The following is a 17,982-nucleotide window of genomic DNA, read 5'->3' as shown; positions in this document are numbered from 1 at the left end:
ACAATCCAAAAGAGAAAGAAGGAAAATGCTACTTACCAGTATGCATCTGTTCTTGGCATGTAGAGCTGTAGATGTGCATACTTGTGCATAGATCGCCATCAGGTGTTGGCCTCGGATGTTTGAACTTTGTTTTTGTTTTGGAAGAAGTCTTTGTAGTCACGTGGAAGGGGGACTCCTCCTTAGGAAGATAGTGTGCAAGGGCATCAACTCCATCTCCAGATTGTTTTGCCATAGAGGGTTATGATGGAGTTAGTGAGAAATAGAAACGGATGTCCATGTGTAATGCATCTAAGTAAGATAGTACTGGAACAGATAGAGGTATCCGGGGAGGCGGGTGGGCGTATACGATCTACAGCTCTACATGCCAAGAACAGATGCATACTGGTAAGTAGCATTTTCCGTTCGTTGCTTAGCGGTGACTACCTGTATCTGTTGCAGTGGTTTGAAAAAGTGTTCTTAATACAGCCTGGCCCACACTAGCTTGTTGTTTTGCTTGCACGTCTACACAATAGTGTTTTGTAAACGTGTGTGGTGTAGACAAAGTTGCTGCTTTGCAGATGTCATCTAGGGGAATGTTCCCTAAGAATGCCATGGATGCCCCTAGTTCACTTGTTGAGTGAGCCCTAGGGGGAATAGTTAACGTGCATTTTGCTTTAGCATAGCATATTTGGATGCATTTAACAATCTACCTTGCAATCTCTGTTATTGAGATAGGATTGCCTTAATGAGGTGGGGAGAAAGCCACAAAAAGTTGTTTTGTCTTTCTAAAGGATTATGTTCTTTCAATGTAGTAAAGTATTGCTCTTTTTATGTCTAGCGTGTGAAGAGCTTGTTCTGCTACTGAGTCTGGTAGAGGGAAAAACACTGGGAGTTCTACAGACTGGTTAAGGTGGAAAGCAGACACAACTTTAGGTAGAAATGTTGGGTTAGTCCTAAGAACCACTTTGTTATGATGGATTTGCAGAAATGGTTCTTGTATGGTTAATGCCTGGAGTTCACGGACTCTTCTGAGAGAGGTGATAGCAACCAGGAAAACTACTTTCCAGGGGAGAAGTTGTTATTAGAATTTATGCTAATAATATGAGTCTGGTAAAGACCACATTTAAGTTAGATACTGGAGAGGGTGGAACTCTAGGTTGAATTATCCTTTTAAGTCAGTCCATAAATGCTTTGATAGCTGGTACCCTAAACAAAGACAAGTGTTGTCTGTTTTGGAGATAGGTTGCTACTGTAGCGAGATGAAGTCTAATGGATGTTTACGCTAGGTTACTGTTATACTTGTCCCTGCTGCCCAGCTTGGAATGTGTGATGTAAGAGCCTGCTAGAATGTTCTGTGTGGATGTCTGGCAGTTGAATGTGGGCTGAGTGGCAGGAGGCCACTCCTGGTGGGGTTTTCCTCCTTTATATCTTAAGTAACATCTTACCTTAATAAAGGAGCATCAAGAAAGTACCTGGACTACCTGGCTTTATTTACAACATTTTTGGCGACAGAAGGAAGAACCAACAGTGCGCAGGAATCTACAATTTAAAACAGAAGAACCTACAAGGAGACAAGAGTCTTGAACTCAAAGAAGAAAAGAAAATCTAAGAGGAACAGAGAATGAACATTTAAGAGTATCCAAGGAAAAGAACTGAGAAAGAACGTTTAAAAGGTAAAAACTCTCTTTTCTAATGCGTGTTTAAAGTTACTGGCACTAGAAAACCCCACCAGTGACCAAGAGATCGGTCGCCCCAAGAATCAGGAGTGCCAGTTTAAGCTTAATGTCATTGACTCTGTAAAAGTACTCATAGCGTCAAATTACCACCTTGAACTAAACTTTCATGACAATTGGGAAAAACGCCTTACATAGAGAAATGACAGAGAGCATTTAAGTAAAAGAACTGCCAACTCTTTCTTCGTGTGCTCGTGTGTGTTTGAAGCCATCTGTTTACTGTCAGGCACTTGACTTACGATCTGCACTCAAGAGAAGTTTGTGACTGAATGCGATGTAGCAGAGAGCAGCTGAGAGGAGAAAGCCCTTCGCTTACTGGAGCATAATTCAGCTGGTGTAGTTAACTTAACATGTTTAAGGAATGCGATGTGGCAGAGAGCAGCTGAGAGGAAACAACCCTTCGCTTATTGAAGCATAAATCTGCTGTGTCAAAGTGAGAGCCTGCCTGCATGCGTGCTTTCATCAGTCATGAAGAACAGATAAGTGCCCAACGTTTTGAACAATTTAAACATGAGCGTGTGTAGTATTGCGCCTAGGAGCTTCACTGTCGGCAAGTGCACTTAGTGACTAACTCGTGCTTTGCTGTTTATAACCCCGAGCAAGAAAATAAGTATTTCGTTTTCTCATAACACGGAGCTGAAAGCAAGCCATTCAGGAGACAGTTGAACGTGTGCGATGTTTAAACCTTCGTGAAGGTTCGGTTTTCACACGCGCACATCTTACCTTGCCTGCCTGTTCTCCGTGTGACGTCTGGTCCTACGTGAGGTGGCTCGAGGATGTCATGCTGATTATGGACGCCTTGCTGCTTTAACGTGCCGGTAGCCATCCGGCAGAACGTGAACTGCGTGCTTCCATTTTAGTCTGCTGCAATTACATGAAACCATGGAAACGCTACGTTTTCTAGTCAAACTACATGAAATTATGGAAACGCTATGTTTTCTAGTCAGCGCCATGGGGCTTAGTTTACACCTATATTTTGGAGCAGGGTTGCAGCGCATTTCACGGAGACAGCAAGGAAATGTGAGGAAATGTCAAAATGCTTCGTGTTTCAGCTGGGACACTCCAGGAAAAGGTACTGTTGTAATGACTTCTGCTGCTGTTATTAATCATATGCACTGGCATGATGTGAAGAAGATGAAACTGCCAGTTCAGGGTGTGTTTCTCAGCAAACTTCTAAATGCACTCTATGGTTTAGATTGCGTTTTGGGTTGTGTATTCCGGAGGTTTATGGACAGACATCTACCCCTGTGAGGACCTCGGGTGAGACATCGCTCACCGGAGCTACTTAATTGCTATTTACTTGTACTTGCACTATATTTTCCTATGTGTACAATTTACTTCTGTTTAAATGGTTCTGTGAAGGTGGCGGTGGGGGTTGTGATAGGAGCTAATTGCTCTGTGTTTTGTTAAGTGCCATGTGTTTTGTGCATAGGATGGTCTTTGAGTTTAAGGGAGTTTTGTGTTTGAAATATCGCAGGACTATATGTTAAGAGTGTTATTTGTTTGAAATGTCACAGGGCATTATGTGCTTTGTTGCTTTTGGGTTGTGTAGTGATAAGTTTAATACTTACTTGAGGTTTAATGGAGCTTGGAGTTCCAATTTTTAAATATTTGCTTGGAGTTTCAGGGAGCTTAGAGCTCCATCTTTAAACATTTTTATGGAGTTTTGTGGGAACTTGGAGTTCCACTTTGAAATATTTTTATTTTCGTGGAGTTTTGTGGGAGCTTGGAGTTCCACTGTGCTGTTACGCCGTATGTTGGGACCTTTTTGCCTCTTACTGACCTGGCCAGTCGGTTTGTTTGGTTTTTGGGTTGAGTTTGTGATGCGTGGGCGTGATAGTGTGTTGGTTGTTTCGTTGTGTCAGTGATGTTTGTTTAAGGAAGAGAGAAGGTGGTGTGAATGTTGTTTATTACTTTGTGAGATTGGGTTGTGAAGTTGTTAATTGCTAATCTTATCTTGTTTTACATTTATGTGGAAATTGCGTGTTGTGACTTCCTATCTCATTTACTCTCCGCAATTTCTATTCGTCTCTCTCATTCATCAAATCAAAGAAGGGAGATGTGTTATACTTGTCCCTGCTGCCCAGCTTGGAATGTGTGATGTAAGAGCCTGCTAGAATGTTCTGTGTGGATGTCTGGCAGTTGAATGTGGGCTGAGTGGCAGGAGGCCACTCCTGGTGGGGTTTTCCTCCTTTATATCTTAAGTAACATCTTACCTTAATAAAGGAGCATCAAGAAAGTACCTGGACTACCTGGCTTTATTTACAACAGTTACATTGTAGATACAAAAGGTAACAGATGATGTTTTGAATAGAAGCATCTAGTGGGTTGAATTTGTTATTTGTACAGTAAATTACAAATCTTTTCCACTTTGTGGCAGCTCTAGTGGTAGGACGTCTAGCTTCTTTAATGATGTTCATGCAGTCTCGCTGGGATTGAGGTAGCCGACCTCTAAGATTTCAGGTGCCAGATCGCAAGGTTGAGTTGACTGGGATCTGGATGCCTTATCTTTCCATGGTTCTGAGTGAGAAGCTTGGGTGAGAGGTGTAGCTTTTGCTGAAGAACTACTGATAGCACCAAGAGGTTTGTGAACCATGGCTGTAAGGCCCATGTTGGAGCAATCAGGATCATTGTGAGGGAATGCTGTTTGAGCTTCCAAAACACTAGTGGAATGAGCAGGAGAGGCGGAAAAGCGTAAGCAAATCTGCCTGACCAGTTCATCCATAGCACATTGCATTTGGACAATGGGTGTGGATACCTGGATGCAAAACTTGGGCATTTTGCGTTTTGGTGTGTGGCGAACAGGTCTAATTCTGGGTGGCCCCACATTTGAAAGAATGGAAGCAGAACTTGAGGATGAACTTCCCATTCGTGGGTCTGCGGTCTTTGACGACTGAGCAGATCTGCAATCTGATTGTGTACTCCTGGGAGGTGTTCTGCAAGGGGATATATGTTTGCTGATTGGCCCATTTCCATATGCTTTGACTTAGGTGTGAAAGCTGCAGAGAGCGTGTCCACCCTTGTTTTTGTATGTAATACATTGCTGTCATGTTGTCTGTACAGACCAGGACAGCTTTGTTTACGAGGTGGAGTTGAAAAGATTTCAATGCTAGGAAGATTGCCAACAATTCCAAGTAATTTATGTGGAATTGTTTTTGCTGAGGGGTCCACATGCCCTGAATGGTATGAGTTTGAATATGAGCTCCCCAGCCGGGTGATCGATGCGTCTGCTGTTAGCACTATCTGTGGAACCGGGTCGAGGAACGACCGCCCTTTGGAAAGGTTTTGTGTGTTCCACCACCGCAGAGAGCGATGGGTACGGCCGTCCACCAACACCATATCTGTTAGCTGACCAAGAGCCTGGTTCCACTGACGTGCCAAACACTCCTGTAAGGGACGCATTTGGAGCCTTGCATAAGGGACGATGAGAATGCAAGAGGCCATCATCCCGATTAGCTGCATGAACCCTCGAGCTGGTAGTGAGTGTTGAGGCTGATATTTTAGAGCTGTATGGTGCTTATCCTGATTGGGTTGGGGTATGCTAGAGCTTTTGAAGTGTCTATCATAGCCCCTAGATATTGTTGTATGCTGGACAGTTGGAGGTGGGACTTGGTGAGGTTTACCGTGAATCCCAAGTCGTGAAGCAGTTGGATTATTTTGTGTGTGTTTGGCACACAGCTGCTGTGTGACTTGGCTTTTATGAGCCAGTCATCCAGATAAGAGAAGACATGAATGTGCTGCCACAACTACTGCGAGACACTTGGTGAAGACTCTGGGTGCTGTAGTCATCCCGAATGAAAGGGAGGACTTTGAATTGGTAGTGTTGACAATCTACCACGAACCTGAGATATTTCCTGTGAGCGGGATGAATGGGAATATGAAACTAGGTGTCCTTGAAATCCAGAGTGGAGAGAAAGTCGCTGTGTTGAAACAGTGGGAGCATCTGTTGAAGAGTGACCATGTGGAAGTGATCCCACTGAATGTAGAGGTTTAGTGGTCTGAGGTCCAATATGGGCCTGAGAGAGCCATCCTTTTTTGAAATTAGGAAATAGAGTGAGTAAACCCCTGTGCCTTGATGAGGCAGGAGGACTGGCTTTATTGCATGTTTTTGTAATAGAGAGAGAACCTGTTGTTTGAGAAGTGTCAGATGTTCAGAGGACATTGGACGTTGTCTGGGAGGAATATTTGGGGGAGTAGAGGGGAGTTCCAAGCAATAACCATACTGGATCATTTGTCTTGCCCACTTGTTTGTTGTGATTGAATTCCAGACAGGTAGGAGCTGTGAGAGACGTTCCCCGACAGGAGAGGGATGATTTGGGGGAAAAGCAGAGAAGTCACTGTTTGGTGGTAGGGGAGTTGCGGTTATCGTTGCCGCTGCCTCTGGAGGATGTTTGTGTGGGGCTTTTATAGAAAGAAGAGGGATGTTCTGAGCCAATGGTTTTGGAGCCAGCCCTGAAGAAGGAGCGGCGAAAAGAACCTCTGGGGAAGGCAGTTGTAAGGCCCCCATGGACTGTTTCTTTTTTCATCTTTTCTAAAGATGTGTCAACTGAGGGCCCGAAAAGATGCTCTTGATCAAAGGGCTGATTAGGAACAGCAGATTTCACCTCCTGCTTGAATCCGGAGACTCAGAACCAAGCGTGCCTGTGCAACAAAACGCTAGTGGTAATGGCACGAGATGCAGTATCAGCCGCGTCGAGTGCACATTTAATTGAGGTGTTTGTGATCAATTTCCCCTCCTGTATATGGTCGTTGACTTTTTGTGTGTACTGGTCAGGAAGGTGGGACCCTGTCATACCTGGCCAATAATCCGCCAATGATTTGGAGCCTGTGACGCAATACGTTTACCAGATGCGTCTATTAGTTTGGACTCCTTATCAGGTGGGGGGTGTTGCCTGTACTCTGTGAGTTTGCCCTCTTGCGTGCATTAGACGCCACAAGAGAATTCAAAGGGACCTGACCTTTAATGTAAACTGGGTCATTGGGAGCCACCTTATTTTGTCTACCCTGGTGTTGAGAATCCTGGCTCTGACAGGGTCCTTAAAAACTCTGGGGCATGTTTGAGCATGCCTTTTAACATTGGCAGGGTGTGCGTGGACATTTGCGAGGGTGCAAAGGTTTCAAGTAAAAAATCTTCCTCTAAGGGATCAGAATGTAACTGTACCCCGTAGTATTGGGCAGCCCTATTGATTAGTTGATTCAGAAAAGGGGGTGGTGATGAACAGAGTGTCTGAATTAAGCAGAGCACTCTTACCCAGTCCGAAGATCAGGGCTTGATCCATCACCGTTATTTATCTCACTGCACCATCCCAGCTCAGAACCTGGCTATATGCAAATCAGTCTGTCCCTGGCCCAGTGCATCATGGGAACAGGGCAGACTAAACTACCAAGCCAATTCTTCACCAGAAAGGAGACAAGCTACCGGGGACCGGTTTCTGGCATTTCAGCCGTCTTCGGGCCGGCTTGCTTGAATCCTGATGGTGCAGTGAGAAAGGGACTCATGTCTGAGTATACCCTGCCACACCTATAGTGGCCAAAAACGATTCAGAAAAGGGGGTGGTGATGAACAGAGTGTCTGAATTAAGCAGAGCACTCTTACCCAGTCCGAAGATCAGGGCTTGATCCATCACCGTTATTTATCTCACTGCACCATCCCAGCTCAGAACCTGGCTATATGCAAATCAGTCTGTCCCTGGCCCAGTGCATCATGGGAACAGGGCAGACTAAACTACCAAGCCAATTCTTCACCAGAAAGGAGACAAGCTACCGGGGACCGGTTTCTGGCATTTCAGCCGTCTTCGGCCCGGCTTGCTTGAATCCTGATGGTGCAGTGAGAAAGGGACTCATGTCTGAGTATACCCTGCCACACCTATAGTGGCCAAAAAATTCAGACACTCTGTTCATCACCACCCCCTTTTCTGAATCATTTTTGTCCACCATAAGCGTGGAAGGGTATACTCAGATGTGAGTCCCTAGCTCATTGCACCATCAGGATTCAAGCAAGCCGGGCCGAAGACGGCTGAAATGCCAGAAACTGGTCCCCGGTAGCTTGTTTCCTTCCCAGTATAAGAATTGGCTTGGTAGTTTGGTCTGCCCTGTTCCCATGATGCACTGGGCCAGGGTCAGACTAATTTGCATATAGCCAAGTTCTGAGCTGGGATGGTGCAGTGAGCTGAAAAACGTTGATGGATCAAGCCCTGATCTTTGGACTGGGTAAGAGTGGTATGCTTAATTCAGACACTCTGTTCATCACCACCCCCTTTTCTGAATCACTATTGATTAGTTGAGCAAACCCAATATTGTCATCTGGTGGTGATGCCCTAGATGGATAGAGGTCCGGGTCATTATGTGGGTCGGGATCTGTGTCGTATTCTTTCAAAGGGTCTAAGTCATGTGGAATGGTATGTGCATCATCATCCCGATCTAGATCTATATTCCCATCCCCATCGGTATGATCATCCTCATCATCTAGTGTTTGAGGTGAAAAGGTAAGTTGTGGGGAGTGTGGTGGAGAAATTAAAAGTTTTGGATCAGCTGGGAGAGGAGAAGGAGGTGGAGAGGTGTTAGTACTCATCTCCTTTCGTTTCAAGGGTATTTCAGATTCCTCAGAAGTGTTCAGTTTTCGCTTTTTTGGAGGCTTGGCTACAACTTTGCCAGTCCCTGGGTCAATAAAAAGATTTTTTTTGTTTTGGATCTGAAAAATCAGGTACAGACTGTGTGGGTAAAATGTATTTTTCGGTGCCGAAGATTTTGGGTCACAATGTTCTTTGGACTGAGTCTCTGAGGCTTTCTTCGGGGCCTTGGACTCCTTAGGTTTTGTTATAGGAGTTTGTGACTCAGACTTTTTTTCGGCTCCGACAATTGTTTTTGGCTCCAAAGCCATTTCCGGCTCCGAAGATTTTTTTGGTTTTGAATGTTTGTCCTTGGTATGTTTCGATGCCGAGGACTTTGCCGTCCAGGCTGTCTTCGGTGCTGACGAAGAAGGGCGTGGAACATCATTGGTCTTGTGCTTTGGTGCCGAATGTGACTTTTCGGCACAGGAATGGGGCTGGCTCGAGCCCGAGCTGGAAGGCTTGTCCTTAGGTGTCATAGCCGGGCCCGAGGGTGGGGTGTCGACATGTTGCCGGTGTCGACCTGAGCCCGAGAGCCAGGGTGTTACTGGAGCCTTAGGCTTGTTTTTTGGGAGAGAGGTTTCGGTACTCACGGAGCACTAAGCCAGGGTTGACTGTCTCCTCTTCGACATTGGAGTCGTAGGCCTCGGAGATGGAGATGTCTTCTTCATCACCTTGTTGCTCCGGGTGGACCATGGGATCTGCTCCGAAGATGTCTGGAATGGAGCTGCTTCCGCAAGACATTTTGTGAAGTCGAGCCTGACGGTCATGGATGGTTTTCTTCGACCTAAACAATGCACAGGCTCGCAGTTCTTGTCTTCATGCTCTGGGGAGAGGCTTAGATTACAAACCTAATTCAAGTCCATGAGTGGAAACTTAGCACCACACCCGGGGCATTTTTTGAAAGGAGTCCTTTCCATTGACTGCTGGAGTGGTCGGCGGAGATAGGCTAAAAGGCCCGCGTCGAAGATCGAGGTCGAGGAGTTTGTTTTAAAGATGCACGTCGAAAGGGAAATGCGATCGAGACAATACCGTAGAGTGGAGAGGGATTGCGCGTTGAAGGGGGGTTCGTAACCGACTCGGAGCGCAGCAAATCACATCCGAACCCGATGGCGGAAAAAAACAACCTGGAGATGGAGTCGATGCCCATGTGCACTATCGTCTTAAGGAGGAATCACCTACCTCGTGACTACAAAGACTTCTTCCAAAACAAAAACAAAGTGTTAACATTCAAGCCCAACACCAGATGGAGATCTATGCACAACTATACGATATACAGTTAATATGCCTCGAACATATATTTTTGTACATTTTTTAGCCTGTCAATGATGATGCCATGATGGAGAACACTATATTGGACTTTTAATATAATTTTTACTTACAATGTTGCAAGTCTTGTGGTGGTTATTTTAAGGCCTGACAACCAGAGATGTTCCCAAAGGTATAATGGCGATCATATGGTAAGCAGTGAGACATTGCAATGATTCTGCTTTCGAACGGCACTTGGAGTGAGAAATTGACACATCTACCTCAACACTGTTCTAAACCATGAAAAAAGAGAAAGTTGGCTCTTCATTTGAAGACCAAGATAGGGAATTAAATTGATCTGAGCACTCCGGATAGGTTTTGGTTATGTTTGTAGTAGTAGGCTGGCAAGGAGACTTTAAAAAACAAATTATAATGAAACCCCACCAAGAGCTAGAATGTAACCAGCTCAGCTCCCAACTGTCTAGGCAGGACACTCACACTAATGATATCACACATTCCTCATGACTCAGCATTCCACACCAGGCTAGAACACGAGACTAGATACCACATTTTCTCACACTGTTCTGAGCAACTAAGCACTCATGCTTAATAATGTCTGCTCGAATATATGGGTAGGTGGGATCAGGAATGAGAAACACAATTCTACAGTATTTATAAGACCATAACAAAAGGAAGCAAAAAAGAGGGTGTTTAGCTACTAAACTAACACAGCCAGTCTTACTTTAATTGAGGCTCCAGCAAACCTTGCTAGCTGTTTAATGTGTTGACCCTTCTTTCCAATGATTGCTCCAACAGCCTGAGTTGGGATAAACAAGTAAACAATCTCCTGTTCTGGTGCCTGAAGAAAACAAAGAGACAAACAACAGATTTTATAGCGAATCGTTCCGTATTATTGTATACATATGTTTATCTTATTGCAAAGATTTAAAACATTACTAAACACAATTTAAAAACATAAAAACTGATGCACATTTTATAACAAATTCTCACTGAATAAGCTGTGTATGCATCATTCATTTTGTGTACTTATTGTGATATTCAAAACGGGGTCTAGTGTTTCATCTTCCAAGCTACAGGCAGCTAAAAAAGAATGTCCAGATGATGCCCAAGCAGCTGCGCTCTCACAGAGCTCCGCTGTCAGCCCTCGCAAAGTGGTGATTTTGTCATGTTCCAGGGTCACAAAAGAAGCTCCAGGCAGTGGAAAAAGCCATACATTTATGATGGACAGCGCCAGTGAACCTCGGCGAATGCGGCAGCGACCGCCAACAAGACTCCGGGCCTGAGTTGTGAAGGCGCTGGGATGGTCAAAATGGCAGCCATCATGGTGCCATAGTTCTAATGGCCCTGCAGTGAACAGCCGCAGGGCTCCTGCTTGCTGAAACGGAGATCCAGAGTGGTGAAAAGTATGAGGTAAGGCACCTGGCTGTGTCCCCACCGCAGAAACCAAACAGCACGCCTCGTGGAGAGAGAGCACTGCTGATTACGTCACTGGCCCCTGTGGTAGCGGCAGGCTGGAATCCACCCATTAAACTCGGCACTCTATCCCACAAACAGCGCATCGATTTCTGGCAGCAGTGGGGCTTCTGCGATAAGATCCTCAGAGCAGGCGGGCGGGAGGCTGTGGCGACACCAGCACATGCAAAATGGCAATTGACACAAGGCCTTCCTCCTAAATGCACTGGAAGACGATATATGGCGCTCCTGGATGTCAGGCCTGCGATGCAGCACAGCGTGAGCTGTAGAATCCAGGCAATGTGCAGAGCGGAGTGCGGCAGCGCTATATGCGGAGATAACGGCCCTGGCGGTAGCAACAACGGCCTGGACTAGGCCCATTGGTGTTGGTACTTCACATGGGGGATAGCAGTATAGATGGTGTGACCCTGGGGGTCCTATCGCAGGATCCTTAGGGTGGGTGGCCCTGTTGCAAAGCTGCAATTCTGTTCCGGCCACAGGGGCAATCACCAGATTAGCAGCTCCGGGGTCTCAGGTCGTCATGAGACACACAGCTCTGACCGCAATGAACGGCAGATCTGCTGCCAACCAATAGCCCCGGGTGAGCGGCTCAGCGGATGGCACACCTCTGGGGGCAGCGACAGGCTGGGCCCCCCAGAGGAACTAAATAAAGAGACACCCCAAATTACCTCCAGCAACACAGGTGAGAGCTTTCACAAGGGGGCTTGACACGCTAAGGCAGATTCAAGGGTCCCACTACAAGGAAAGGCATCTAGGCGGCTCTTGTGCTTTGGGATCATCTAGAGTGGCTCTTGTGCTTTGGGATATTGGGGTTGTGCACCCTCATTTTGCTCCTCACGTGGACCTACGTGGGAGCACCCACAATGGAGAGGTGGAACCTCCGATCAAAGTGGGCTGTAGCCGGACGCTTGCTGGTGGCATAGCTTCCTACGTGGGGCTGATATGGTGCCATCATGACCACTCACTGCACCAAAAAGGACAATTCATTGAAGGACAGGCTCAGTAGGCCCACCACCCAAAAAATTCTTCTGACCAACACTGAGACACCTCCCTGCCTTGAACACTCGCACTGCTGTGGCTGATCCGGAGGAAGAAGCCCCCGTCACCCCTGCCTTCTTAGATACCCTCATCAGGATTCTGAGAGACGATATAGCAGCCCTGAAGCAAGAAATGGCAACAAATATCAGGGACATTAAGAGAGACCTGGGAGATCTGGGTCAAAGATAACCACCCTGGAACAAACCAGTGACTCAAGAGAGAAGGAACTTGATGAGCACAGACGTGAACTACTGGAACTGTGCGACAAGAATGAGGACTCGCAATATCACCTGGAAGATGTAGGACACAGATCGCGCCGATCCAACATTAAAATTAAATAGGTTCCTCTTCAGGTGGACTTTGGGAAACTGGAGGTCTATGTCACTCGTCTGTTCATATCACACCAGTACTTGCAGACAAGGACATCATTCTAGATCACATTCACAGGGAGGGTTGCCCAGCCAAATCCCTTTGCATGCCTCAATATATCCTGACCTACGTGCATCAGTACCGCTAAAAAGAATCCATCATGTCAGTAATGTGCAATCAGAACGCAATCACATTTGAAGTCGTGAAAGTGTGTTTGTTCCGAGACTAGTCCCAATTACACTACAGCATCGCAGGGCGTTCTGCCCATACACCACATCTCTGCGGGAGAAGGGGATCCTGTATAAGTGGACCCATTTCTTTCAGGTCATCTTCATATTCACCATGTAGGAGGCCTGATCGGTGCTGGGCATGGAGGCATCATTAGAGGAAGAGGCCAGCCACTCGATGTCGCGGAGCTTGGCACACTCATCCAGTGTGTCATGGCGTACCTCACGGGTGGTGAACACACAACCTGGTAAGCCCATGGACGCGGAATGCAGTAAGGAGAGAACAGCCTCACTACAACAACTACAATGCCAGGGCACTGCGTCGGACCATGAAAGCAATTAGCAGAGGGATGGGTCAAATATACTTTCCCCACCAGTCGTCTGCTTGAACAGCTTAAGCTTTTTTGTGTTCACCCCTGGCTCTAATTTGAGGTTCTGGGCTGCCTTACCCTCTCTTCACCAATACATCCTCAACAAATGTGGCAGCGCTCCGTTTCATTCCACCTTAAGCTCGGAGATACTCACTTGATAATGACATGGTCCCCTTGCACTTCTTTCATTGTGCTCCCAGGAGGAGAGTGCTATGCTCTGCTTGAACATCCGGTGCCTTAATGCTCCAGTAAAGCATCTGGCACATTTTCGATGCTCAGAGACTCTACATGGAACTCCTGCCTCATACAAGAAACTCACCTCCATAAGATTAACTAGAAAAGCATGCGGTCCTGCTGGTTTGATCGTCAATACTTTTCTTTAAGTCTGGGGAAGTGGGCAAGGATGGCAGTACTCCTGGCCATGCACTTACCGGCTCAGGTTATCCAGACAGCAGGCATACTCCTTTCACTCCGCATTATGGTGAACACTCACACATTTACTCTTGCTAACGTCTATGCTCCGAATGAACATCAGGAGGCTTTCCTCATGTATGCTGTGGGTTGGCTGGTGGCTACCCCTGAGGCACAAACTCTTATTCGGGGTGATTTGAACCTAGTCCCTGATGCACTTCTGGAACGATCAGCTCAGAGGCTGGGGAAGACAGGGGCATTCACATCGACAGGACTTCAGGGGGTGGGGGACATGGGTCTAGTGGGCGTGTGGCGACCACGCCATCCAGCAGTGTAGGATTAAACCTACTCCTCAGCAGCCCCCTAAACATACTCTAGAATTGATTACTTTCCGACATCTCCACATTTCACAGCAGCCACCACGCCAGTCGACATTGGAGTGGCCGCCATTTCTGCTCATTCGTCCATCTCACACTCACATCCTAGGTCCAAGATCCAATCCTCGTACAATGTGCCTTAATCATAAACTAATGACATAGAATTAGACTTTAACTGAGCTTAAGGACACCATTAGCACTTTCCTCAGTACCAATGACATGCCGGAGACCCCCACTGCCATCCTCTGGGATACTCTGAAGGCTGAGCTAAGAGGCAGCTTCATAGCGGTCGCTGCACAACTCAGAGATAGAAAGGAGCGGGCGTGGCTTAGCGCCCGGCGGAGATGGCGGCGTTTGTGTGAGCGCTCCGTGGTCGCTGGGGTGAGCGAGCGGTTCACGCACCTGTTTTTCTTCGGAGACGGCGGAAATAACTATAGGAGGGATCCGGGAATGATCCGACGCCGTTTTCAACACTTATGGTGACTGCCTTTTGACTTTTGCTGTAATTCCTGTCAGTCGCGGCTCATGACGGCCGCGACCGCCATTTTGTAGCTCTGAAGCACGTCTCCCGAGCGGCGCTCCTTTCCCCTCGGCAGAGGTTATAATTGCATGCCTCCTCCTTTTTCAGTCAAGGTTGACCATTATTTCTTCATTCAATGCCTCAACTGACCTACATGCTTTTACTGCTTCTACAATAAGCTTTTTTATGGCATTTTCCAACTCGGCAGCCATTTTGGACTGTGCTTTACTCTGTAAGGCTCTCATATTTTGAGCAGCTGAACACAATGCTGAGCCCTCCTTTTTTCATACAAAGCTGGCAATTGCTTCCTTTTCACATGTTTTTGTGATTACCACCTCTCATCCTCATGATACAGCCAGTTTCGCCTCTCTTAATTTTTGGTGGCCATTGTGTATTTATCTGATATTCCTCTCCATGGTTTTTTCCCTGCATCCTCCTGCAGTCCTCGTTGGCCTCTCTTGCAACTCAGCAATCCTGTCTTCTGCCATCTGACTTTCTGCTGCTCCCAAAGATACAGGGGTCCGGGTGCAAGCTTCTCTCTCCTGTGGTGGTTATTATCTTATGGATAGGAGTGCAACGGACCGTGTTAATAAGACTCCGCGGTGCACCTTTATCAAGAACTCAAAATTGTTCTCTGAACTGGCTCAGTTGGAAGCCTCTCAGACACCTACCGACCACATGTCGCACTCCAGCATGGAGCACCCTGTGCAGTCTTCAGGGAAAGCCACCACAAAAAGGCTTAAAAAGGATCCTCCTCCTCAGGTTATTTCTCTGATGCCCACATCTGCCTTATACCTAAGGAAGGGAAGGATGCTCAATATTGCAAAAATTACAGACCCATTTGTCTGGTCAATATCGACTACAAAATCTTTGCTAAATCACTCGCAGCGTCTTGACCTTCTACTCCCAGATCTCCTAGGTGAGGAACAATCAGGCTTCGTCAAGGGTCGATTTATCACTGATAACACTAGGCTTTTGTTTAATGTCCTCTCAAAGTCCCACCACTTGCCCCACTCCCTCGCAGCGATTGCCCTAGATGCTGAGAAAGCATTTGATAGGGTTTAGTGGACCTATCTCTTTCATGCCCTTAAATGGTTTGGCTTGGTCCCAAATTTATTTCTTTGATTTCTTTGTTGTATTCCAATCCCCGTGCGGCAGTCTGCGCCAATGGACTAGTCTCCTCCTTTTTTGACTTGGGGAGAGGCGTTCGTCAATTCTGTTTTTTTGTCTCCTTTTCTTTTTAACCTGGCTTTAGAGCCTTTTCTATCCAAGCTTCGTCAAAATCCCAACATTCATGGCTTTCAAGTCCTAGATTCCCAAGTCAAGCTTGCCGCGTATGCTGACAATATCTTGCTATTTGTCTCCAACCCCCTTGAGTCTATTCCTGCCTTCCTTGCTGAAGTGAGAGATTACTCCCGGATCTCTGGCTACAAGCTCAACAATGATAAATGTGAGATTCTCCCCTTGACGAAGTTTACCTTCAAACCTGATTTTAGCACCTCCAATTTTACTTGGAGTTCTTCACACATTAAATACCTTGGCCTACATGTTACTCCCTCTATTTCGGATACGGTTTCCCTTTGTTTGAATAAGTGCATTCAAAAACTATCAGACTTAACAACTAGATGGCATCCCCTTTATTTATCTTGGTGGGGTCGTCTCGATACAATCAAAATGATGTTATCTCCTATAGTCCTTTATACTATTTCTAACATCCCTATATCCATCCCTTCTAAATTTTTCAAGAAGATTAACTCAATCTTGATATCTTTTCTTTGGAACAACAAAAAACCTAGAATATACCTTGCTAGGCTTATACGCCCCAAGTCAGAAGGCGGAGTCAACTTCCTGGATTGCCCAGTTTACCATAAGGCGTTTTTGTTCAGACAGGCTTCCTTTTGGCTGCAAGACCCGATCTCTCCTTGCCCTTTATGGGCTAAACTTGAACGCCTTCTTCTTTCCCCCTTTTCCTTCGCTGAGTATATTTCCTTTTCACGTAAACCCTCTTCTATTCCTACTCCCATTCATAAATTCACCACTAAACTACTTTTATCCTATTCTCCTGCTCCCCCTACGACCGTTGCTGATTTCCTTACGTCCACTATTTGGCATAACACCCCCCTCCTGATTCGTGACAAACCCTTTTACTGGAAGTCCTGGCGACAAAAAGGGTTAATCTGGGTTTCCCAATTATTTTCACACTCTTCTTTTCTACCTTTCTCAACTCTTCGCACCATCTATGGTTTGCCTGCTTCTTTTATCCACAAATACCTCCTACTTAAAGAGACAGTAATGGCAACTTACACCCGCCTTTTACAAACACATCCCTCTTCTACTTCCCTTGCCCCCACCTCACTACTTCATTCCTTTTTTGCGCATTACTCCTAAAGCCTCCTCTATTTACAAGCATCTCCATACTAAAGACTCCATTAGACCCAAATCTAAAGTGGAGGAATACTGGGAACATGATCTTGCCACATCTTGGTCGATTCCTCTATGGGACAAGATCTGGAATAAGATTTGCAAATCTTCTAGAGCAGCGACCTTGACACAATCCTTGTTCTTCATTTACAATAGACTTCTTTTTACGCCATTTGACCTTCATAAACACTTTCCAGCCACTCCACACATTTGTTGATCTTGTTCTTCCCCGCAAGCAACTTTATTTCATATGTTGTTCATGTGTAAATCTGTTCATGATTTTTGGTTGCAGGTTTGGGCTCAAATTAATGTAATTTTTCACACTTGCATTCCTTTTTCTTACACTAACATTTTTCTAGGAATTCTTTCTCCCTGTTGGGAGGATGTTGAACTTAACATTCAGATCATTGATTTACTGTTAGCTGTTGCGTTTCAACAGATCACAGTCAATTGGAAAAACTTCTTTAACATCTCCTTTAAAGCATGGTGGTATAATGTTTGTCACAATCATAGACTGGATACAGTCAAACGCATGGACTTATGGCTCCCTATTACGCTTTACCTTGATGTATGTGCTAAGCACTTGTTTCACCCATTACCTTCACAGCAAGAGGTCCCAAACCCCCTTAAATGTCCCTCGCATTCCTTTTCTCCTTCGTTATCACTTATATGTACTTCCTTTTGCGCAATCATATCTCTACAATTAATGTCTCTCCTTTATTTAGTTCTAATGCCCATGATTAGTTTTCATTATTGTTTATAACTGCATTGTTTTTACTGCTTACTAATGTTTCCTACATTTTATATTATTTTTGTACTTTGTATTGACACCTTGTTTTACTCTCCTTTTACCAAATTAAATTCTCTTTTTGAACAAAAAAAAAAAAAGAGATAGAAAGGACAAACGACTCAGGCTAGAAGGACAGGTGGAGGAACTAGAGGAGGCCCATAAGCAGTCTGGCGGCCACAATGTATGGCACCAGCTTATGATACCCGAAAAGCAATTTAAGGCCTTAGACATGGACATGACGGAATATGCGCTAAACAAAAATATTACGCAGGGGCAGCAAAGCAGGGCGACTTCTGGCAACATAGGTTGCATGCACAGGTGCTCAAACAGAAATTGGAGGGTCACAGGACCATATGGTGTATCAGGATACGCAGACGAACAAATATATGGCGGTAA

The 17,982-nt window shown here is 45.8% G+C and overlaps 1 protein-coding gene across 1 annotated transcript in view; it reads right to left on the bottom strand.

Annotated features, from left to right (window-relative positions):
• IGF2BP2 (insulin like growth factor 2 mRNA binding protein 2) overlaps window positions 1-17,982 on the bottom strand; it is a 390,975-nt gene that overhangs the window by 72,235 nt on the left and 300,758 nt on the right. Inside the window, exon 12 of the mRNA XM_086955447.1 lies at window positions 10,311-10,427. Within this exon, the coding sequence (XP_086811573.1) occupies window positions 10,311-10,427 (117 nt within the window). The remainder of the gene's footprint in view (window positions 1-10,310; window positions 10,428-17,982) is intronic.

Source organism: Lissotriton vulgaris, chromosome 2_1, assembly GCF_964263255.1.
Source record: "Lissotriton vulgaris chromosome 2_1, aLisVul1.2, whole genome shotgun sequence".
Taxonomy (NCBI): Eukaryota; Metazoa; Chordata; class Amphibia; order Caudata; family Salamandridae; genus Lissotriton; species Lissotriton vulgaris.
This window is presented reverse-complemented; position numbering and strand designations above follow the sequence as displayed.